At 52.2% G+C, this 22,967-nt stretch overlaps 3 protein-coding genes across 11 annotated transcripts in view; 1 reads left to right on the plus strand and 2 right to left on the minus strand.

Moving 5' to 3' along the window:
- Nucleotides 1-22,967, plus strand: part of RECQL5 (RecQ like helicase 5) — a 38,157-nt gene that overhangs the window by 8,798 nt on the left and 6,392 nt on the right. For all 7 annotated transcript variants that reach the window (XR_012376152.1, XM_025859766.2, XM_025859767.2 and 4 more), the window contains exon 8: nucleotides 7,191-7,270. Coding sequence is in view for 6 of the 7 variants with exons in the window: in XM_025859766.2 (XP_025715551.1) it covers nucleotides 7,191-7,270 (80 nt within the window). In the remaining variant the exon portion in view is untranslated. The remainder of the gene's footprint in view (nucleotides 1-7,190; nucleotides 7,271-22,967) is intronic.
- ERLN (endoregulin) lies at nucleotides 9,369-15,152 on the minus strand. 3 transcript variants are annotated; one of them, XM_025859770.2, is made up of 2 exons: nucleotides 11,325-15,152; nucleotides 9,369-9,855 (listed from the first exon to the last, which is right to left on the minus strand). In XM_025859770.2, exon 2 carries the CDS (start codon nucleotides 9,847-9,849, stop codon nucleotides 9,670-9,672), a length of 180 nt encoding a protein of 59 aa, XP_025715555.1. In that variant the 5' UTR covers nucleotides 9,850-9,855; nucleotides 11,325-15,152; the 3' UTR covers nucleotides 9,369-9,669. The 3 variants fall into 3 exon arrangements, with proteins under 3 accessions (XP_025715555.1, XP_025715558.1, XP_073742073.1); XM_025859773.2 differs by lacking the exon at nucleotides 11,325-15,152 and adding an exon at nucleotides 10,515-11,314; XM_073885972.1 differs by lacking the exon at nucleotides 11,325-15,152 and adding an exon at nucleotides 10,290-10,457.
- SMIM5 (small integral membrane protein 5) lies at nucleotides 15,285-22,759 on the minus strand. The gene is made up of 3 exons (XM_025859769.2): nucleotides 22,366-22,759; nucleotides 16,326-16,554; nucleotides 15,285-15,878 (listed from the first exon to the last, which is right to left on the minus strand). Exons 2-3 carry the CDS (start codon nucleotides 16,450-16,452, stop codon nucleotides 15,784-15,786), a joined length of 222 nt encoding a protein of 73 aa, XP_025715554.1. The 5' UTR covers nucleotides 16,453-16,554; nucleotides 22,366-22,759; the 3' UTR covers nucleotides 15,285-15,783.

The raw sequence follows: 22,967 nt of genomic DNA on the forward strand, positions 1-22,967 counted from the left end.
AGTCTGATCATGACGCTGAATAAATGTGTCTTTTTTAAAAAAAAAAAAAAAAAAAAAGAAATATTGAATGCCAAAAAAAGAAATATTGTATGCAAGTATTATATCTGATCTTTACCAAAACGACATTAAAAGGACAAAAAATATATAAACCCACAGGGACAGAAAGAATAGAAAACAAGGTAGAAATGTCAACAAGTGTCTGCCTAGAAAACCCCAGACTCTACTGGAAGTCTATTAGAGTTCGTAAGAAAACCTGGCAAGATGGCTGAATATAAGGGAAATATTTTAAAAAGCCTAGCTTTTCTCCACACAACCATGAATGCCTAGGAATGGAAATGAAAAAAGTACTTAATTTGCAAGAATAAAACTTATAAAATACCTAGACGTAAATGTTACTGGCTTTAACAAGAGACTGAAAAAAACGAGCAAACACACAAACAAAAACCCTTCCCAGTTGGTTTTAACATGCAGCCAGGGATGAGAACTACTGATTTAGATGAAGAAAACTAGTATCTTGTGGAAAGAAAACAAGCTCTGAGTAGTCACAAAAACTGAGTGGGAAGACATAAAACTGTGAATTCTCCTCAAAGTTAATATAAATGAAGTTCCAGTTGAAATCCCAAAAGATCTCTACTGGGAAGTGGAATTGTAGAATTTATGTGTGAAAGAGTAAGTGCCCGAGAACAGCCAGGAAAAGTCTGAAGGGGAAGAATGGTGAAGGGCTCGAGCTTAATCCAGTGTCAGAATGTGCTGTGGTGTTGCTGTAATCAAATCCACGTAATATAGCAACAAGGAGTGGCCCAGACAAGGGAATTAGAAATAAGGCCCAGAGCACATGAGAGTTTAATATGTGATGAAACAGACAGCTCAATTTAATGGAAAATGAAAGGACTGTCTAGTAGGTGGTGCTGGCATCCCTCTGGAGTAAAATGAAAGTGCCCCATTTGGCACCTTATATAAAAGACAGATTTAAGGACCTACAAGTGAAAAGCAATGTCTTACAAGACACTTTATTCCAGTGTATAACCTAGGGCTCGAAATAGTTTTGTAATGAAAATTAGAAATTCAGAAAGCCCTCTTTTAAAAAAAAGTATTTGAATTAATGTTCTTGAACCTTTTTTGGAGGGGATGGGAGGGCAGCAAAGCAAGGTTTATTAAGCGATTAACAGTGATAGTACAAAGCTCCCAGGGAGGGAGGGGACCCGAGAGGGTTGCCACTGGAGTTTCTAAGTCTTGGGATTTTTTATGGGCTTGTTGGTGGGCTGTTTTAATCTGATTAACCCTCCCTGCGCCTGTCACGCAATCAGGTGTTTGTCATCAGTCTATGGGAAAGCATGGAGGGCTCCTTCCAGGATGGTGTAAAATTCTTTTAAGGGTGGTTTCCTCTTAGGGCAGGGGCCCCAAGTGATTGAACTTCTAAAATCCTGAACCCATGAAAAAAATGTAGGCAGCAAAAGATACCAAAAACAAAGCCAGTACATAAAAAGCAAATCTGAAAAACTGGTTACCGTAGAAGGCAAACCAGAGGTTGAAGTTGAGTGTCAGTGGAGAGATTTCACCAACTGACAGGAAAAAGCAGTGTGTGAAAGCAAGTTCCCAGAAAAGCTCATCCAAACGGCACGTCCAAAGATGTTCAAATTCAATAGTAATCAGGTGAATGAAAATGACAGTAAAATGACACATGTGCAAAAGGGCTCTAACACTCGTGGCTAGTGAGCATGTGCAGGAGAGGGCCTGCACTTTGCCTGGAGAAGAAGGAAGCTTTTGGGGGGAAGGATTCTAGAAATATCTATTACACTTTATTTTTTTTTTTTAAAGATTTTATTTGAGAGAGAGTGAGCGCGAACTGGGGGAGGGGCAGAGGGAGAGGGACAAGGAGACTCTGTGCTGAACGTGGAGCCCAATGTGGGGCTCGGTCCCAGGGCCCAGAGATCATGACCTGAGCTGAAATCAAGAGTCAGATGCTCAACTGACCGCCACCCAGGCAGCACCCCTATTACGCTTTAACATACCCTTTGCCCCAGATACCGTATTTCTGGGACCGAATCACCTAAAATAAAAGCTCATGTGCTGGGGGCGCCTGGGTGGCTCAGTAGTTAAGCATCTGTCTTCGGCTCAGGTCACGATCCCAGGGTCCTGGGATCGAGCCCCGCATCGGGCTTCCTGCTCCGCGGGAAGCCTGCTTCTCCCTCTCACACTGCCTCTGCTTGTGTTCCCTCTCTCGCTGTGTCTCTCTCTGTCAAATAAATAAATACAATCTTTAAAAATAAAAATAAATAAATAAAAGCTCATGTGCTGGAGGGCCTGCGTGTTAGAATTGGTCATGAGGACTGACACTGGGGAACAAACTGAAACCCAGGAACAAACCCGGCCACGAGCAGTGATGAAATTACAGTACGTGCTCATCATGGGCCTCACAGGCATAGCTGAGTGCCCAGGAGGGCTCTTCTGCTTTTTGAAAAAGAAATCATGTACTGTGTGACATTAGAGATTTGCTTCTTCTCTGTCTGCTCTGTTGAAGTGTAAGTTCCATGAGAGCAGGGCCCTCTTGTTTCCTGTGGATCTGTAATGGCCAGACTAGTGCTGGGAACATAGTAAGTGCTTAATATTTTTTGACTAGATGAATGAATGAATGAACGGGGAGGGGAGTACAAGTTGGGATAGGGAAAGGAGGGGCCTTGCGTGGACCTGGTACTTTGCCAGGAATGAAGGGGGCGTGATTAACTGGTCCCTTTTATCTGAAATTCAAATTAGACAAAAGATTTTGGTAAGGTAATTAGGTATAATTATTTAAAACTTACACAGTGAGTTTTTTTTTTTTAAGATTTTATTTATTTGACAGAGACACAGCGAGAGCAGGAACACAAGCAGGGGGAGTGGGAGAGGGAGAAGGAGGCTTCCCGCCGAGCAGGGAGCCCGATGCGGGGCTCGATCCCAGGACCCCGGGATCGTGACCTGAGCCGAAGGCAGACGCTTAACGACTGAGCCACCCAGGTGCCCCTACACAGTGAGTTATAAGAGCTCACACTAGGCTTATCAATAAGACATGTAAGACAAAGAGAAGATCCAGAAAGCCTCCGGAGAGGTGATATGTGGAGGACTGGGAGCCAGAACAGCACCAGTTTTCTCCATCATAATATCAGAAATGAGAAACAATGAGGCAATGCCTTCTAATTCTAGATAAACCATTTCCAACCTAGAATTTCCTACCCAGCCAGCCAGTTAAGTGTGAAGGCAGGTTAAAGACATTTATAGCTTTCGGTTTGCTAAGCAGATGTCGGATGTTGGAAGTGTTGGTCTTTACAGGCTCTGGGAGTAGAAGGGTGTTGATAGCAGCAGGGAGGGGGTTAACTGAAGTGCTCATATTCTCCTGGCTGGGCAGGGATTTAACCGCCACCATGTCCAGCAAAAGGAGCAAAGACCAGGACCACCAAGAAGCACCCCCAGTGCTCAACATCCAACGTGTTCGCCATGTTTGACCAGTCACAGATTCAGAAATTCAAAGAGGCCTTCAACGTGATTGATCAGAGCAGAAAGGGTTTCATTGACAAGGAAGATATGTATGCTATGCTGCCTGCCTGGGGGAAAATCCAACTGTTGAGCTTCTGGATGCCATGATAAATGAGGCTCTGGGGCCCATAAATTTCACCATGTTTTTCACTGTGGTGAAAAGCTAAATGGCACAGATCCGGAAGATGTCCTCAAAAATACTTTTGCTTGCTTTGATGAAGAAGCAGTTGGCACCGTCTGGGGTGATTACCTGAGAGAGCTGCAGACGTCGGTGGGAGGCCACGTTACAGGTGGATGAGCTGTACAGAGGAGTGTCGAGACAAAAAGGGAAATCTCAATTCATGTGCTCCCTTAAACACGGAGCAAAGGACAAAGATGACTGAAAAGAAATTCAGATTCCAGCCAAACATTCCTTGTTGCCACTTGGGGTATTTCTGAGACTTTCTCTTAGACCCTGTTGCATGCTCTTAGTTTTGCAGCTTTTGCCTGTCTTGTACTGATTCTCAGCCATTTGGGGCACATGCATCCCTATAATCAGACGGAAGGGGAGGATTTTTTACAATTTTCAGAATAGAAAAATGGGCAGTTTAACTTACCAGCCCCCTCCCCAAAATAACTGCAGTCTACACAGAGTCAGTATGTATTTTTAGAGAAAGAGATCTGACCCGAGCCAGGCAAAAGGAATGTCCTGGGGCGCCATGGAAGGGTGGTCTCAGCTGTGCGCCAGGCTGAGGGAGGGGTAGTTCAAGTTGAACCAGGGGTGACAGAAGGCTCCAGGTGGGAGGCTTCTAAAAATAAAAGTGGAACCTGCCATCTTTGGCCCCTGTTGACATGAATTTTTTATTATATCACAGCATTTGGGGGTAAGGTAGTAATACACTAAAATTCAAGTGAAAAAACAGCTATTTATTTTAGGAGAACAAAGTTGTACAAGAAAGGTTATGTGATCATGAGAAATGTAAAAATGTAGTCACATGGTTTAGCTCTGAATGATGTTGCTGTTTCCTCACCATAAGGAAAATTATGACTTCAGAAGAAATTGTGATATAAACAGATTGGCAGAATGAAGGGAGAGGTAGTAGTTGTATTTATGTGTGTTTAGGTGGTGGGGATGATTCATTCACCTTCCAGAAGCAGAAAACCAATAGACGAGATCTCACATACCAGTGTCTATTATATTTTCATTCCTTTTCTGTATATTTTTCTGTATTTTTATTTTTTTCTGTATTTTTTTTAAAGTTTTACCAGCATCCATTCTTTTTTTTTTTAAGATTTTATTTATTTATTCATGAGAGACAAGAGGGGGAGAGAGAGAGAGAGAAGCAGAGGGAGAAGCAGGCTCCCAAGGAGCAGGGAGCCCGATGCGGGACTCGATCCCAGGACCCTGGGATCATGACCTGAGCCGAAGGCAGACGCTTAACCATCTGAGCCACCCAGGTGCCCATATTTTTCTGTATTTTTAAAAATTTCACAATTTTTTGAAAGGAAACTTTGACGAATAGACCTGTACAAAAAGGCAAATAATGCATAATCCCAGCACTCAGAAGAAATCACTGCTCACATTGTAGTATATATCCTTCTGTACATACAGAGGTACGTGTGTTCCTTCAAATCTAAATACACTTGTGCGTATATTTACTATTAAATTGGATACATGATATTGAGACACCTGGTTGGCTTAGTTGGTGGAGCACGCAACTCTTGATCTCAGGGTTGTACGTTTGAGCCCCACATTGGGTGTAGAGATTACTTTTTTTTTCTAAAGATTTTATTTATTTATTTGAGAGAGAGAGAATGAGAGATAGAGAGCATGAGAGGGAAGAGGGTCAGAGGGAGAAGCAGACTCCCCGCTGAGCAGGGAGCCTGATGTGGGACTCGATCCCGGGACTCCAGGATCATGACCTGAGCCGAAGGCAGTCGCTTAACCAACTGAGCCACCCAGGCACCCTGGGTGTAGAGATTACTTAAAAATAAAATCTTAAAGGAAAATATGGATCATATTATATATGGTTCCCAAATGCCAGTCCCTGGGCCCTTTGTATGACAATCATCTGAGCAGTTTTTTGAAAATAAACTCCCCAAAGCTCCCATTCCAAAAAGTTCAATTCAGTAGTCTGGGTGTGGGCTCCAGGTCACTTTTTTTTTTCTTGAAATTTTTTATTGTTATGTTAATCACCATACATTACATCATTAGTTTGTGATGTAGTGTTCCATGATTCGTTGTTTGTGCATAACACCCAGTGTTCACGCAGAATGTGCCCTCTTTAATACCCATCACCAGGCTAACCCATCCCCCCACCCCTCTCCCCTCTAGAACCCAGAGTCCATCGTCTCTCATGGTTCATCTCCCCCTCTGATTTACCCCCCTTCTTTCTTCCCCCCCTTCTTTTTTTTTTTTTTTTTCCTTAACATATATTGCATTATTTGTTTCAGAGGTACAGATCTGTGATTCAACAGTCTTGCACAATTTCACAGCACTCACCATAGCACATACCCTCCCCAATTTCTTTTCCCCCGCCCCCCCCCCCCCCCCACCCCCCACCACTCCAGCAACCCTCAGTTTGTTTCCTGAGATTAAGAATTTCTCATATCAGTGAGGTCATATGATACATGTCTTTCTCTGATTGACTTATTTCACTCAGCATAACACCCTCCAGTTCCATCCATGTCGTTGTAAATGGCAAGATCTCATTCCTTTTGATGGCTGCATAATATTCCATTGTATATACATATACCACATTTTCTTTATCCATTCATCTGTCGATGGACATCTTGGCTCTTTCCACAGTTTGGCTATTGTGGACATTGCTATAAACATCGGGGTGCACATACCCCTTCGGATCCCTACATTTGTATCTTTGGGGTAAATACCCAGTAGTGCAATTGCTGGATCATATGGTAGCTCTGTTTTCAACTGTTTGAGGAACCTCCATACTGTTTTCCAGAGTGGTTGCACCAGCTTGCATTCCCACCAACGGTGTAGGAGGGTTCCCCTTTCTCCGCATCCCTGCCAACATCTGTCGTTTCCTGACTTGTTAATTTTAGCCATTCTGACTGGTGTGAGGTGGTATCTCATTGAGGTTTTGATTTGGATTTCCCTGATGCCGAGAGATGTTGAGCACTTTTTCATGTGTCTGTTGGCCATTTGGATATCTTCTTTGGAAAAATGTCTGTTCATGTCTTCTGCCCATTTCTTGATTGGATTATTTGTTCTTTGGGTGTTGAGTTTGATACGTTCTTTATAGATTTTGGATACTAGCCCTTTATCTGATATGTCATTTGCAAATATCTTCTCCCATTCGGTTGGTTGTCTTTTGGTTTTGTTGACTGTTTCTTTTGCTGTGCAAAAGCTTTTTATTCCAGGTCACTTTTTGAAAGTTATCCAGGTGGGGGATGCCTGGCTGGCTCAGTCAGTAGAGCACGTGACTCTAGAGCTCCGTACTATGAGTTCAAACCCCTTGTTCGGTGTGGATGTTGCTTGAAAATAAAATCTTTAAAAATAAAAAATAAATAAAAAATAAAGTTATCCGGGTGATTCTGATGCATGGTTAGGTTTGGGAACACCATTTTGTAAATGGCTTTCTTACTGTCATTTGATATTTTTCTCCCTCATCGTTGTTTAGGCTGCAAGGTAGTTCAACTATGTAAGACTTTGCTAAGTGGTCTTTTCTTGTCTCCAGGAAAAGAGAGGGAACAAAGCATCTGATAAAGCTGCTGTCTTGGCCTTTGATGCCCTGGTGACCTTCTGTGAAGAATTGGGGTGAGTGACTTATTTAATATGCGGAGCAATGGGTTAGTGAGATCTCCCCCCCCGCCCCCACAGCACCTACTAGTTAACCAGCTAACATAGGGCAGCTGTTGGGCCACCAAGGCATGCTGCCTGCTGAAGGCTACTGTGTGGGGCATTTCCTATCAGGCAGTCTGGAAGTCCGTATCCTTGCCAGGAAGGCCCCAGAAACTAGCAGTGTGAAGACTCATTCAGTATTTTGGGTGGTCATCCATTCAGCCCACTCCATTCACTTCTGGAGTAGATGGTCCCATAAATGACCCCGTCATGTATCATGTGATTGGTTCTGAGCCATTAGCATTGTGGTCATCACTTGACACTGAGCTGGACCACTGGCTTCACTTGAGTAGGAGTCACTTTTATCCTGGACCCAAAAAGAGCCACGTGACCTACCGTATCTTTTGGGGGTAGATAATAAGCTTGGAGAGAAGTCAGCTTTTCTATCGTAACACCAGCCCGCCTGCTTGGAATCCACTTCTCTGTTTTCTCTGTATGTGCTGGTGGCAGAGGCTTGAAAGAGCCTGATGGCTGCTCAGTGACAGGCAGGTTGTGGCAGGACAGGTTCGGGACATGAGGGACAGCCAGGATGATTCTGGACGAGCTGGGAGCACTTTGCATGTGTGCAGCCCTTTGATCTGAAGAACTCATATTGGTCTCCCTGTGAGGTAGATGAGGCAGAAGTGATTGCTTCAGACCTAGAGATGAACAGACCGATGCCCAGAGAGGTCATGGTCACAAAGCTCACAGTAGACAGACACCACTAATCTGGGTTTCCCGATTTTTAGTGACATGCGCATTTCATATACATGTCCCATCTTGGTTTTTGCAAGACTAGATTTTTGAAGCCTGGAGCTGAGTAAGTACATAGACCTGGTATCTAGCAGATGTTTGGGGCTCTCATCTGGAAACCAGAGAGGTACTTATTTGGGCCATGTATTTTGATTCCCACCCCCTCCTACTCACTGATGATTTGGTGGCTCCTCTGAGTCTCTCCTCTGGCCTCTGTGGCACGCCCAGCAGAGGTGGTTGGCACCCTTGCCCACAGCCATCTCGACCAGAGCCCTTTTCAGGCACTAGTGGAGGGAGTTAAGTTAGGCCCTCTCGGGCTCCTTGAGGAAAACGCTCGTAATGGAAGGGCCGGGTATCCTTGCTCGTTGTCAGAGTCCCTTCTGCTGGAAATACCCCTGCTGGGTTCTTTTCTGGGATGAGTCTGAGGCTCTGTGGGACTGTCTGAAGGGTTAGCTCTGCCATATGCCTCTGGGCTGCAGCCGCCCAGCAACTGGCCAGGTCCTACTAGGGGCCCCTGCCTTTATTTCTCCTGTGTCCTACTGGGGAGCTGGGGCCTCTCAGTGCACCTGGGGGTCTCCGCGTCAGTGGGCCTCCCGCTGTGCCACACGCAGCCTCATCTCTCCTACGTCGTGTGCTGCGTACGAGGGCTCCTGATTCCAGGACTGCCTGGCATGGAATAAGCACTGCTGTCGTGGCTGAGTGTGCAATTGCTCTTTGAGTGAAAAAGAAATGTCTTTATTTGCATAAGTGGTGTATCACCCGTTCCCCACCAGATATTTGCTCTTTTTCTAAGAATAGTCCTGGTTTGTGGTTTAAGTGAAAGCAGCTGTTTGCTAAGGGAGGGCACCTGGCTGCCAGGGCCAGTCCAGTGTGGCGGCTTTGGCAGAGGCAGGTACACCTCTACAAAGATGGTGTTGTAGGGTGGTCTTGGGTGCGTGGGGGCTGTGGGACCCTGTGAGGGAGACCTGGGCATCTCTGGGACCAGTGGCAGAGACACTCAGGTCAGTATGAATGAGGTCGGGGCAGGGCATCCAGCGGTGCTCCGCTCTCCTCCGTGTCCAGCTATGGCCGTGACAAGCATTTGTTCACTCCGGACGGTGCTCTTCATCTCTTAGTGTCAAAAGGAACCGTCATTAGGTTGAAGCAACTTCCGGCTCAGAGGCCTCTGTACCTCGTCTGAGATAGAAGAACAGCTTTGTGTTTGGGCCTCAACTGAACTGGGGCGCTGTCATCTGGGGACTGTGGTCTGGGGGGAGCAGGCAGCCCAGCATCTTTCTGTCTGTCCATTTGTTTGATCATTTATTCATTTATTCAACCAGCAAATATTGTTTGAAACGGACTCTGCTCCAGGTACATTGGGTATGGGGGTACAGTGGTGAGCAGGAAGAGACCCTCCCCTGCTTTTGTGGTGTTCTGTTCAGTGGGGAAGACGGGCACTTCTCAGATAATCACATTAGTTAATTAATTAATTATGTTAACATATATGTATAATTGCAGACTCTTAAAAGGGCTTTGAAGAAAAGGTACATGGTGTTTTGAGAGTTAACAGGTGGGCCCCTTCTTGGCCCCCCCAGAAAGTCAGGTCACGACTCTTCATACTGCTTGACCTTAAGTGGAGGGAGTAAACCAAATATAATGGCAAACACAATGAGAAACAGGATCGTGGTGATGAATAAGCAGATCACTGCCAGGCCTCCCTGGTCCCACGGATTTTGCCAGAACTCATCATTCCACATGAACTTCTGGTTTGTCAGTTTGTCCATGTGAACCTGGAAAAGAGGGCACAGAGGCCTTGAGTGCCAGGGCCTCTCGAAGGCCCTGTCCCAGGCGCTGCTGTCCACCCCAACTTCATCCTCTGGAGTGGTCTCAGACCAGCTGTCCCACCTCTGCAGGGATGCTGGGCTCCACGCCCTGGTGTGAGCAGGAACTTTCCCATCCCTGAGATTTACTCAGCTAGAATCTAAAACGCACCGCTACAGATCCTTGCTGTTTTCCCTGCCTCAACTGCCAAACATTTGGGAAGCATTTTGAGAGATCAGCATTGGAGTTGAGGAGCGGACTGAGTCCACCCGAGGCCTCAGTAAGCTCCCCTGGAGGCAGCTGGAAACAGAAGAACTAGCTAATCTTGAAGCAGCTCAGATGGGCAGGCTGCGGGCCGGGAGCCAGTTGAGGGGAGTAGCGGCGAGAAGGAAGGAGTCACTACCTGATTCTGCTGTTAACACTCCCGTGTCCTAAGAGCGGGCCGGTCAGAGTAATCCTGCAGGCCCCACGCTTTGGGGGCCCGAGCCGCACCCTGACTGTTGCGAGGAAAAGGTGTTGGCATGGCCAAGTGGCCCTGACCAGACCTCATTGCTGTCACGGGAGTGAACAAAGGGGGCTACGGCCCGTTGCCTAGCAACTGCCTTCCCCTTCTGCTTTTTGTACTTACCCCTTCAGCTGCGTTCTGTTCTTTTTGTGATGTCGTTTTGGGGGCTGCTCAGGGTAGTATGTTCAGGCGTCCTCACTGAGAGAAGTCAGGCTTGGGGTAAGGTGGGGAAGGAGACTGGATCCAGGACCCTTGCCTCAGGCCACCTGTCTGCCTTACCTGTGGCTGGGTCCTGCCTCTCCTCTCTATCTAGCTGCCAGCCTGTGGACTAGGAGGTCTTGGCCAGAGTGCAGGAAGCCCAGGACTCCAGGAAGCCCTGGGCTGGAGCCGCACCCGGGCTGCTCTCTTCCTGTGGTGCTGGGGGGGGGCTGGTGAATGGTTAACTAGCTCTAGCTGGCGCCTTCCGGAACGAGGTGTTTATCACCATTGAGACCCCAGGGTCCTGTGGAGGCTAACTTTTCCCTAGTGCCTTTGCCGGCCTCTCAGCTGCTTCATGTGGTTGGGTCCTACCCACTGGTGTGATGGATGGGGCAGTGAGGAAGCAGAAATGGAAACCTAGCGCCACCATTTATTCTTTAAAAGTTAGGATTCAAGTGCTTGGTGTGGCCAGGAACTGCGCTAGGTACCTCATGTCCATTGTGAACCAAGTGAGGCAGGCCCTGCCCATCCAGGCTTCCATTCTAGGTCGCTGGTCCTCAGCCCTGCTCATTAGAATCATCTGGGCCCTGCCTGGTATCACTTAGTTCAGTCTCTGGGCAGTCAGAGCCCCGTGCTCTGTAAAGCCTGCGGAGCAATGCTAATGAGCAGCCGAGGTTGGAGGAGACAGATGATGAGCGAGTTCAGTAAAGTCCTTCTTGACTGTCATGGGCTCACCTGATGTTTCGAGTTTCCCTCCGTAAAACATACTGACGCATGCCCTTGGCTGCTGAACGCTCCCAGACAGCAGGCTGGTCTCTAGCACAGCTGCCTACTTCCTCCATCAGTGAAGTTGGTTGCTTATCAGGAGTCAGCTGTTTGTTCCCAAACCTGTTTGTGGCATTTGTCCTTGTTATTGTAATGACATAATCACACTTAATGTTACATAAGAATATGGAGCAACAGGAATCGCTGAAACCCCAGTTTTACAGCTGTGGAGCAGGCACCGAGGTGAAGCAACTCACCCAAGGTCATCCAGCTAAGAAGTAACTGCTTGGGGGTTTAAACCCAGCTGTGGAGCTCGGCTACAGAGACTGAGCTCCGAAGCTCCCTGCCACACCTCAAGGGGGCGGGGGTAGTGTGGGGTTGAGGGGGTGGGAGTTGTTGCTATAAGCACCTATTTGGCCACTTTGGAATGACTTTGGAATCACTCAGTATGTCTGTCAAAACAGATGTGGCAAGACAACTGGAAACATGTTGCAAAAATCCAGGATTTCACATGCTGATTTCTGTGGATGTCTTTTAAGTTCTTGTTCTGATTTATAATAACCACAATTAGCAAATAGCCAATATAGGAACTCTGGCCAACAAACCCCACACTCGGAGGAAAGGCTTTGGCCCTACAGCAAAAATATTGGCCAAGGAATGTGCACGTATATGTTTCCATTTAAAATGAGTTGTGTCGGGAATGTTTTGTGTCATGTGCACAAAAGTGGCTTTAACCAACTCTTCCAGCTAATTGCTGGCCCTGATCAGAAAATCCTCCGGAAATGATCATCATGAAGGGAACATGATGGGAAGAGGTGGAGAATGCTGTTGGTGTGTGTGGTGTGGCCTGGCCTGGGGGCGGAGGGGATCCCCCATAAGGAGTGAGGTTAGGGTGAGGCATGAAGACCATGGAAGAGTAGGACCAGGGCACAGTGTTTCATGGCAGGCAGCAGGTCCTGAGGAGGGTGAGGAAACTACTTTTGAGAACAAAATTGTCCTCAGTTTTTGGGTCTGGAAGTTGTGTTACCCACAGGCAACTATGTCGTGAAGATTTTTACTGTAGGTTGATCTTGAACGTTAATGTTTGAGAAAACAGATTTAGGAGAAGAGTGTTTTATGTGCTGTCTGCCAGGTTTTGCTAATGAGATTCTTGTACCCGGGGCTCTACTGTGGTTTCTTTCTTTTTTTTTTTTAAGATTTTATTTATTTATTTGAGAGAGAGAGAATGAGAGATATAGAGCACGTGAGGGAAGAGGGTCAGAGGGAGAAGCAGACTCCCCGCTGAGCAGGGAGCCCAACGCGGAACTCGATCCAGGGACTCCAGGATCATGACCTGAGCCGAAGGCAGTCGCTTAACCAACTGAGCCACCCAGGCGCCCCTCTACTGTGGTTTCTGATAAGGCATAAGAGCCGGTAAAATGCACAGGATCTTGAGTGTGGATCTTTGGAGGAAGCGAGAGGCTCCTGTGGAGTAGAGGCCAGAGTCAGGGGAGGCCTGATGAGGCTGGGAAATTGGTGCAGCAATGATCACAGGCAGACTTGGGGGTGGCTCGTTCCAGTGGACCTGGTGGCAGGAATGGAGACCTGTGATAGCCAGATGCCCTTCAGGGCACAGACAGCCTGCTGGCCTCCCGTTCCATGGCCACCATTGCTGTGCCTCTCTTGTTTGTTCTTTCCCACAATGGGGGGATTGCTGCTTCCTCTCCCTGCCTCTCTTCCCTAGAAGACCCGTGCTGGGAGTGTGCCAGGCTGCTGTCGCAGTGGAGCCGATCTGATTTGTTGAGCTGAGTGGCACCGAAGCCTGCCCAGGACTGCCGTGGGGAGCCATTAGTGGTGGGGCTCTGCGTGGGCCAGTTTGCTGCCAAGTGGGAAGGAGTAAGCCTTCCCAGCAGCGCAAGGATGGCATCTTACTTGGGCTCAGCAGTTAGGAGGAGGAGAATGCCAAAGAAACGGCCCATGGTCACCACCTCTTGGCATCCAGACCATGGAGCCAGAATCTCCTAGCAAAGAGGCACAGCCTCAGGAAGGGACATTCTTAGTGCTGATGTAAACTTGCTTAAGGGAGAGGCCCACGGGAATTGGGCTGCCCCGCTGTTGAGCATCTCCTCAATTGAGGGCTTCCTGGGGCCCCTCCAGCTCTTGGTGCCCGGACTGAAAAGGGCAGGGTTTCCCATCTGGGTCCCTCCCATCTTCCCTGTTTTCCTTCTGGGAGGGAGACTTAGTTGGGCCCCACCCTACCTCTTACTTCTTCTTCGGGCTCCACCCACTCACAGGGAGGTGATTTTAAGACAGTTTGGGGTGTGGGATCTAAGATTGGTTGATGGAGGATAATGGGACGGGAGTCTTATCTGCACTGCAGCTGGGAGGCCTCAGGGCCTGGGTGTGGCAGGCAGGGGCTCTGCAGCTGGGTGGGCTGGGCCCAGAGGCTGACTCTGCCACTTTTTAGCTGGTTGAACTTATGAAAGTGACCCAGTGTCACTAAGGCTCAATTTCCTCATTTCTAAAATAGGGATAATAATGGTACCCATGGCACTGAGGCTGTTGTGATCAAACGAAATCACCTGCATCAGAATGCTTTAGGCTTGGGGCGCCTGGGTGGCTCAGTTGGTGAAGTGTCTGCCTTCGGCTCAGGTCATGATCCTCGGGTCCTGGGATCTAACGTCACATCAGACTCTGCTACAGCGGGGAGACTGCTTCTCCCTCTCCCTCTTCCTCTGTGCCCTCCCTCCCCTCTCTCTCTCTCAAATAAATAAAATCTTTAAAAAAAAAATGCTTTAGGCAGTGACCAAGCACACATAAGCCTTCAGGGAATTTCAGCCAACCTGATCATCACCTGCCACCTTCACCATCCTCATTGTTACCATTGTTACTCTGAATCCCGTTCTTGTGGGGTGGGTACAGGCTGGTTCTTGAATTTCTTTTCTTTTGTGTGGAAGGACTTCCTCTCTGGGTCTTCAACCTAAACCAAACCCGTCAGACAAGTCAGTGGACCCCAGGAAGTGAAACCAGGCAGAGTTTCTCCCACCTGCCCGGCATCCCCCTCTCCACTCCGTTTCTCTAGATAGACAGGGCTCCACCCCTAGTGGCTCTGGCGGACCAGCGGGGATGGAGGGGGAGGTACCATGGAGAGCTTTTGACTCCCCCAACCTCTTACTCCCCCAACCTCTTTCCTGGGTCGATAGCTCTACCTGGAAGAGAAAGTGAACCGAAGGGAGGGAGGCAGGGTGGTGTTACATTGTGGCAGGGCCAGTCCTTAAAATGGGTCCATGTTGCTCTTGTTTAGAGGGGCAGATAATGATGATGGTTCATATCTCCAGAGCTTAGGATATGCCCAGTACTGTGCCAAGTGCTTGCTGCAGGTCATCTCCGTTTCTCCTCACAAGCTCACCCCAGGAGGCAGCTTCCGGGGTTAGCGGAGTCTCAGAGGGGAGGAAATGTGGCTCAGGGAGGTTGAATCACTAAGCCGCATTCACACAGCTGGTGAGTGGCGGGGTGAGGATTTGCACCCGGACAGCCTGGTACACGATGGGGAAGACTGAGGGGTCAGGATGCAGGTTATGGACAGCAGTAGGGGCCTGACCTCTCTTCTCTGACTCCAGAAGTTTGGGAAGATCCGGTGGCCTGAGCCCGCTGGTGTGGGCTGTGCAGGTAAAGTAAGTGGTGGCAGAAGCTGTGGAGTGGCCTTCCTGAGCCCAAAACCCGGGTGCATGCAGTGGGGGCATCTGGAGCCAGAGCTCGTTAACAGCTGCTACCAACGGGACTTTCACCCTGACCCTTCCCTGGTTCCCTCTTGCATGGCATTCCTGCCTGTGTGTTTTTCCAGCTTTCGTGGGCACAGGGAGTGCAGAGGCCTGGCAAGGACAGTCACTGGCCACACCCCTGGAATTCTGGCACATTGCCCTTTGGAAGCACCAAGCCCAGGCCAGGGAGTCTGGTGCCGCAGAAACACATAAACAGAAAGCTTTTACTGGGAAAGAAACGGGCAAATACTGGAGCAGAATACTGACATGCTCCCCTCTGGTGGGAAGCTTGGGATCCAGTAGCTATTGCACAAAGCCCCTCTTTGGCATGGGGGCCCCAAGGGCCAGCTCCCCACGGATGCAGGCTGTTCTCCATCCAAGTATGGGGACCCTGCTTCTGTGTTTTGTTAAAAGGTGCAGGTTGGGAAAGAATCCCCAGTTTTTCTTTACTCGGTGCTTGAAACAGTTGACTCCTCCCCGGCCCCCTGGGGTTTCCTGGCAGGTCAGAGTTTGGTGGCTGTCCCAGCCCTTGCTTTCTTGGTAAGGTTGCAGGTGGCGGGTTCCCAGGCAGGGCCGGAGCTGGGGCCATGGAGCGCGGTCTTGTGGGCTGAGGGCCGCAGGGCCAGGTGGCACCTAGGGTCACGGCTTTGGCGGCCTCCTCACCAGCGTGCCGTCCTCACGCCTGCCCCTCACGGTGGGGTCACGGGCTGGGCATGGACCTTCCCGCGTCTGCGCTTAGCGTGGCAGCGGCAGCAGGCGGTCAGCAGCAGCAGCAGCACAGTAGCTGGGGGAGGAGACAGAAGCAGAGAGCACGGGAAGCTCAGGCGGGGGGCGGGGGGGGAGCACACACCCCCGACTTCAAAGGAAACCCCTCTGGAGGTGTGTGGGATCTTTGCCCAAAGAGAGTCTGGCGGGAGGTGTCGGTGGTCCCCGTGCCGGCCACTGGGCCCTGACCTCCCTGTCCTGCCTCCTCCGTTGCCCACAGCCTCGCTCCCTTCATCCCTGGTTGGGATTCGGGGCTGCTTCTGGGCCCTGCTTCCGGCACCACCCCATCACTGGAGCAGCTTGTCGAGGATTAGGGCGGTCCCTTGGCTTTCCCCCAGGGACATCTGCTTCTCCTCCTCGGTCTGGGGGACACCTAGCCAGCCCTCTGGCTAGCACCCCAGTCTCACCTTTCCTGGACGCGAGAAGCGCCAGGGCCGCCGGGGAGAGTGGGAGAGCCCCAGCTTACCTGTGAAAAGGAGGATGACCGAGAAGGCCACGATCTCCACAGGCTCAGCCTGCGGTAGTCTCTGCAGCTTGAGCAGCAGCTTCTCACCCACGGAGCGCATCTCCTGCACAAAGCTGGCAGCTGCCATGGTGCGCCGGGCTCCTGCCGGGCTCCTGCCGGGCTCCTGCCGGGCTCCTGCGGGCTCCTGCGGGCGTGCTGAGCAGAGACAGGGCTGGGAGGCCCCACCCACCTGCAGCCCGCAGAACGAGTTCGTCAGGTCTCACCCCTGTACCCCTGTGGCTCATGAGCGGGGAGGGAACCACTGGGGCCCTCAGCCCCCACCCAGCCGACACCACCCGCGGTGGGGGAAGCTGGTGACGGCAGGGAGCCCGAGGCCCTGCCATGGGGGCTGCCTGGCACAGCCAGACACAGGAGAGGTCTGTCAGCCGGCCATGGTTGGCCAAGGTTCCTGACTTCGAGGTGGGGTGACTTCACTGTTACATTCCTTTGTCTCAGGCACCACTCCTGGTTTTGCTGGGGCGCCTAGAGCTGGCACAGCTCCCCTGGTGACCCCTGGGTCCTTCAGAACTTTGGGTGCCTCCCCTCAGTTCCCAGCAGGGAGACAGGGCTTTAGGATTCCAGCCTGATACTCTTGCCTCCCATCATATGTGGGGCAGAAGGATCAGGTTCTTCTTCCAGCATGCACATGGGGGCTTCTAGCTAGGGTCAGCTGGAGGTGAGAGCTAATGGGGAGGTGGTCTGAGCCCCTTCAGGGCCCCCCGCAGCCCAATTTCTTTACTCATTCAGTGTTCTTTGAGGTGAAAGAGATGACGTTGTGTTCCTGCAGTTTTTCCCAAGGGGATCCTCTCAGGATGGGATCAGGCTGGTTTGCCAGCCCCTCCTCTGCTGGTTCAGACCAGGAGAGTCCCCTCTGCCCCTACCCCTGTCCCAGCTATGTGGCAACTCAGCCCTCCAGGCCCCTGACTGAGAGCTTCTGAATCCTGTCCAAGGGTGCCCGACAGGCTGAAGGGGAAGTTCCAGGCTAGGAGTGTGAGCTGGGGCTAGACATCAGTGTCTTTCCCCTCCGGCCTCAGCCCATCAGTGGACACAAGGGAGCAAGTGCCTCTTCAGAGATGGACCAGGGACAGCTTGTGCCAACCCAGCCTGAACTTGTTCACCAAGGCAGCTCTAATCCAAGGGAGGGTAACAGGTGGCCAGGGGCTTGTGCCAGACCTGAGGATCTAATTACTGCCGCCTCGTCCTGGGTCAGGGCCAGGCAGGTTCCCCTGAGATGGCTGCAGTCTTGGAAACCGGTCACTGCTGGGACTCCCGCCGCGGTAGAGCTGTCTTAGAATTACCTTGAAGGTTGTCTGCTTGAACCTTTTACCCTGTACCTGGCTCCCTGCATTTCTTCTGGCATGCAGCCTTTTCGTGAGCCTCTCTTGGTGAGATGGGGGGGTCCCACCTGCTATGGCAGCCTACCCTCTTCCTTCTTGGAACAGCGCTGATTGTTGGAAGGTGGGACCTCCTCCTCACCTCATTGGTCCCGCCTGTGGTCACACAGGACACTTGAACCCCTCTTCTGCCTTGCAGGCCTTCGGGACCTGGACGGCAGCTGGCATGTGCCTCCTGTGTCTCCTCTTCCACAGGGTAACTGCTCTCGGTTGGTCAGCTGCTGCTCCAGGGGACATTGTTTTGATGCCGCCTGCCCCCCTTCTCGCTTCCGTGACATTGACATGTCTCACTTTGCCTCTCTTGAGTCTTTCTTTTCCTCATTTTACGTGAGAGGAGATGCCCATCTTTCGAGGCTGTTGGATTGACTCCTGGAAGCACAGTGGCGGCTAGCACAGATCCTCGCACACGTTGGGGCCCTGCACATGTGATTCCCCTCGGGGCAGGGGGCGTCTGGCCACTGTAGGAGCATCAAGGAAGCCTTTGGGGGCAGTCGTACCCCCTTGTACACTGTTTCAGGGACCCTCCCCAAACACCTCTGGGGAGCTTCATCTATGTCCTGCGTTCCCAGGATGTTTGTGGTGTGTGAGGTGAAGGCAGGTGGTGGGGCAGGCTGGAGACGGGAGCTGTGTTTTAAGTGACGTTGAGGGTAGCAGGCAGATGGGTCCCTGGAGGATTAGAGGGTTTCCTGTCAGAAGTGGGAGGCTCCTGGAGTTAGATCCTCCTGTCTTCTCTCACGCCCCACCCCAGGGTCAGCATGTTTCTGCAAAGGAGATCAAGATCCCAGTTTCCAAGTGTACTAAGGAGCACGGGATCCTAGAATGCCACGGATCATCTATCCCTGCTTCCCTTTATGTATGGGAAACAGAGCCGGGAGAGTAGAGAGAGTTAAGTGGCTCCTCTGAGGTCACACAGCAGGATGGGGAGCCTGGCCAGCCCCCCTACTGCCCCATGCTGTCTCTCATGGAGACCTATCTTAGGCAGCCTCCTCTCTGGCTGGCAAGGCAAGTCAGCCCCCAGTGCGGCCTACTGAGGGCACTGTCCATGCAGTAGGTGCAGTGCAGGGACCAGGGCCCCAGAGCCCTTTGGAAGCGGGTGTGCTCTGCCTGATCAGCCCCATTCCACACTCATGAATCTGGAGCACTGCTTTTATTCAGGCACCTCACGCCCCGGCCAGGGCCACACCTGTTCTTTGAGAAACACATGTAGCTTGTCACCAGAAGGCCAGATCTTGTCTGTCTCAGATTCACCAAACTCCTTCCCATGCATAGGGCCCCTCTTCTCTGGTCACACTGAACACGCCCCGCCCCCGCCTCCTGTTGACCAGTGAAGTGGGCTTGCACCAGGAGGGTGGTCCCCTCTCATTCCGGGGCCTCTCTGGGTGTCCTCAATTCCCGTGTTTCTAGGAGTGCAGTAGCCTGCCTGCCGGTCTCATTCCTGGAGGAGGGAACAGGTGCCCAGCAACGCCCCGGGGGAGACTTTGCACAGGGCTCAGGAGTTGGGCACCTACCTTTTCTCCTCCCTTCTTTGTCTCCGCTTGGTCTGGCTTCTTCAGCCTGATTGGCCCTGTGCCTGCATTGCCTAATGTAGCCATCAGAGACTCCTTGAAAGAGGAAGCGGGCAGAGGCCAGCGGGGCAAGAGTGGCTTTTTCACTTGTGTTTCCAGGTCCAAAGACTCGGGGAGGGATAGTGGAGAGGAGGGCTCTGCTTGTGAGCAAGAAGCGGTGTGGAGACCCGGCCAGTCTGAGGGGTGTGACCTCCAGAGTAGGGAGGATGCAGGTTAGGCCCAGGCTGCTCAGCTGTGCAGGGAAGGTGGGCTTCATTGGTCAGAAGCTTCGGCTCTGAAGTCGGCCATCCTCCAGGCATTGTGAAGTCAGGACGCTGCAGAGTCCCACCCAGAGGACTCTGGGACATAGGGCCCCACTCTGGGAGGAATGCCAGTCCACGCTAGTGGCAGGACGTGGCTGGGGCCATGTGGCCGTGGATGGCATTGTGCCTTTGCGCCCAGGGCCTCTCTGGTGAGCTGAGTTAACCAGCTGTACCAGCTCTGGGGTTTCATCCCGGCTGCTCACTGATTCTGTCTGAGCTGTGAACGGGATGGGGCCACTGGACAACCGAGGTTCTGCCCTGAAGGCTGACAGGGAACCCCTTTGTTTTTCAGTTGACGTTCTGCCATTTCCACCTTGGGCTTGAGCAGAATAAACTTTAGTGGGTACCGTGGGAGCTGGAGGCACCTTGTTCTCCTAAGAGGGAGGAGGCACATTCCAGCAGGTCCCAGGCTCTCTTCCCAGTGGGCTATTTAAAGAGAGGCCCGGGGGGTGCCTGATGCCTGGTGCCCAATATAACCATCAGTCGTCAGGTGACCGTGCGGTATGTTCCTCAGCCATGGTTCTGTAGGGAGTCCCAGTTCCCAGCTGTGACCCAGGGAACGTGGGTACTCTGAGGCTGGCTGCTTCTTGTCCGTTTTACTTTCTCAGGTTTGGAGGGAGGAAGACAGGGAAGGCCGGAGTGGGTACTGATGATCGCGTTTATCTTTCTGGTCTATCTCAAGGAGATAGGAGGGTCATCCATTCTCCTTCCAAAACTGTACTTCCCTGTGAACCAAGGCAGTCAGAGTCCGTCCCAGCCCTGTGAGGCTCGGGAGTGCTTTGGTTGGAGGCAGCCAAAGCAAGTGGGTTCCCACGGCCCCAGGAAGGGAGAGCAGCCTTGGCTTGCCTGTGTGTGGCCCTTCCAGGAACCTTTGGAGGGTGCTCTGTGGCTGAAATGGCAGCCCATGGAGGGGGAGGTGAGCCGGGCAGAGGTGCAGGCTGGCAGAGCGAGAGGGACCAGAAAACATTCCTTTGTGTGGCATCTCCTGGCACAGAGAACCTTGTGACAGAGCAGGCGGGCATCCTGCAGGCGAGACAGCTGCCACTGGGTCCTGAAGCTTCCCTGTTTCCTCCTTGCAAAACTGATATTCCAACTCCAGGGGCCCTTTGTGGAAGAGAGCAGGCAGCAGGCCGACCTGTTTACGACTGATAAGTGGTGTGCTGATGGCTCAGGGCCCCTGTCATCTTGTCATGGTGGGTTGCAGCCACTCTTGCCCCACCAGGCCCTGTCTTGTTTGAGAAACAGCTATCATGGGGCAAACTGATGGTTGTGGCATTTTTGCGGGGTCCAGAGGCCTGACCGGTAAGGCAGAGGTGTCCACTGGGCACTGCATCAAGCCTTCAGAAGATGCCCTTTTCTGCCTTGGCTCCAAGTTGCTGTGGGAAGTAGACATTTGAACCCAGAGCAGTCCTGCTTCACTAACCCCGTGGCTTTCCAGGACCGGAGGAGGCACTTAATGCTGCTAGGGATGGTTCCCCCAGTCCCAGAAGCTAGGCATCACCCTGCTGTTCCAGCTCAGCGCCTGTGTTCAGGGGACCCAGACCACCTATGTCCTGTCGCTGCAGGGACTCAGCTCCCCACCCGCTTGCCTTGCAGATCCGAGCCAGCAGGGGTAGCCCTGGACGCACCACTGCGCCCTTCCCTTACCCAGCCCTGCCGGCGGCCTGCAACACGGAACCAGCGCCGGCCCCCTCTGTGCCATGCCTGGCTCATCGCTGCAGGGCTTTTAGTCTCCCCAGACGCCAACCCAGGCCAAGTCCCACAGCCTCTGCTGAGCCAAGAACACTTGGACTGATCCTTGGTTTCCACTTTTCCCTGGATTGTTGTTTTTCTTTCTAAGTAGATATTGGCCTGTTTGCTTTGGGGGAAACATCTGGGGGACAGGGAAGGGAGACTTTAACCCTAGTGTGGGGGCAGGGAGGCAGGAGGAGCAGGCAACCTCGGCTCATGGGGCCCTGCCCAAAGGGGCTACTCCCGGGGCTGCTCGAAGAGCCATCTTGGGCTCAGCATTCCAGTGGCACGGCAGAGGGCCAAATACCAGGTGGGTCCTCCACCAGCCTCACCATCATCGCCTTCTCCCACCCCACCCTCAGAGTCAGGCCCTCATGCTTCTGGCGCAGCATTCAGGGAGACTTGGGAGCTCACGGGATTCCAAATGGGCCCAGGGAGGAGCACCTGGGCTTAGCTCTGAGCTGAGGACACCTGGCAATGAGTGGGCCAAGCCCCTCATGGCAGGCGGCAGCTGCCGCGCTGATGCAGGACACAGATGGGCAGAGCTGCTGCGGGTCCCGCTACGTTCCGGGGGGGCGCGAACTGGCGGGGCAGACCCTGTGCCGAGCCGCCTCCGCTGGGAGAAAGCAGGCACACAGAGGGCTCTGCATTGATCCTGGGAAAAAGGGAGGCTCAGCGAGCAGGCAACAGTTCCCTCCCAAGCCAGGACAGCCAAATCCCTTGTTTAAGCCCCCGAATAGAACGAGCTTAAACTAACTTGCAGAGTAAGCAGGCACTCGGGGCCCCTCTGCGTGCTCAGCAGGCTGGGAGGAAAGCACTCAGCCCGTGTCCCTCCAGTGCCGGGTCCCAGCAAAAGAAGGGAAAGCCCACGTTTAAATGAAGTTGCACCCCTGTGAGCCTCTGTGTTCCAGGTAGATGGTGGCTCTCCACCCTTGGGGCAGGGAACCCTGGCTGCCCCTCACCCCCCTCCCCGCAACCCTGTCTATCGTCTGTGGCTGGCACCACTCACCTAGGAACTCAGGTGTGGGGTTGGGGGGCAACCGCACATGCCGGGCAGCCCAGCAGCCTCCTGGGCCTGTCCTCGGCCCAGCCACCACCACTTCCTTCCTTTTCGGATGCCTCTTTCCTGACCTGCCCCTGGGCGCCTTCCTCAGAGCGGGTGGAACTCCCGGCTGCTGACAGCCAGCTGCTGTCTCAGCCTCAGCTTTTCTGTTGTTGGTCGTCCTGGAGATCCAAGTGTCAGGTTACATGGGGCGGTCACCAAGGGTGGGGGGGGGTGGGCAGTGCCACCGCCGCCCCAGCCCCGGCAAGGGAATCCCTGCTGGGGCCTTGGCCGCTGGCTTCAGACTCCTGTGCGCTGTGTTGCCCCCGGGAGGTCTGGCTGGGTGCGCTCAGCTCTTCTGTTCCTCCTCTTCCTCTACTATCCCTCTGGGCGGGTGTGTGCTAAGCCACTGTGGGCTGGGCCTGGGCCCAGAGCTGATAAAAGAGGAGGTCCCCTCTCTTGTTCCCTGGGAGGCTCCACCTGAGCCTTGGGGTGGCAGAGGGAGGCTGCACAGCACTCCCAGCTCATTGGCCCCCTCCCTACCCTCAGGAGGGCTCTGGGCCCATCCC

Source organism: Callorhinus ursinus, unplaced genomic scaffold, assembly GCF_003265705.2.
Source record: "Callorhinus ursinus isolate GAN/ISIS: 27379988/994484 unplaced genomic scaffold, GSC_fseal_2.0 scaffold68, whole genome shotgun sequence".
In the NCBI taxonomy this organism is placed as follows: domain Eukaryota; kingdom Metazoa; phylum Chordata; class Mammalia; order Carnivora; family Otariidae; genus Callorhinus; species Callorhinus ursinus.

What these genes read in the sequence shown, in the direction of transcription:
- ERLN (XM_025859770.2), bottom strand. Translation starts at nt 9,849, where the DNA reads ATGGACAAACTGACAAACCAGAAGTTCATGTGGAATGATGAGTTCTGG.
- SMIM5 (XM_025859769.2), bottom strand. Translation starts at nt 16,452, where the DNA reads ATGGCAGCTGCCAGCTTTGTGCAGGAGATGCGCTCCGTGGGTGAGAAG. An exon ending in GGTCATCCTCCTTTTCACAG is followed by an intron (nt 15,879 to 16,325) that starts GTAAGCTGGGGC and finishes CTCCTCCCCCAG; the next exon opens with CTACTGTGCTGCTGCTGCTG.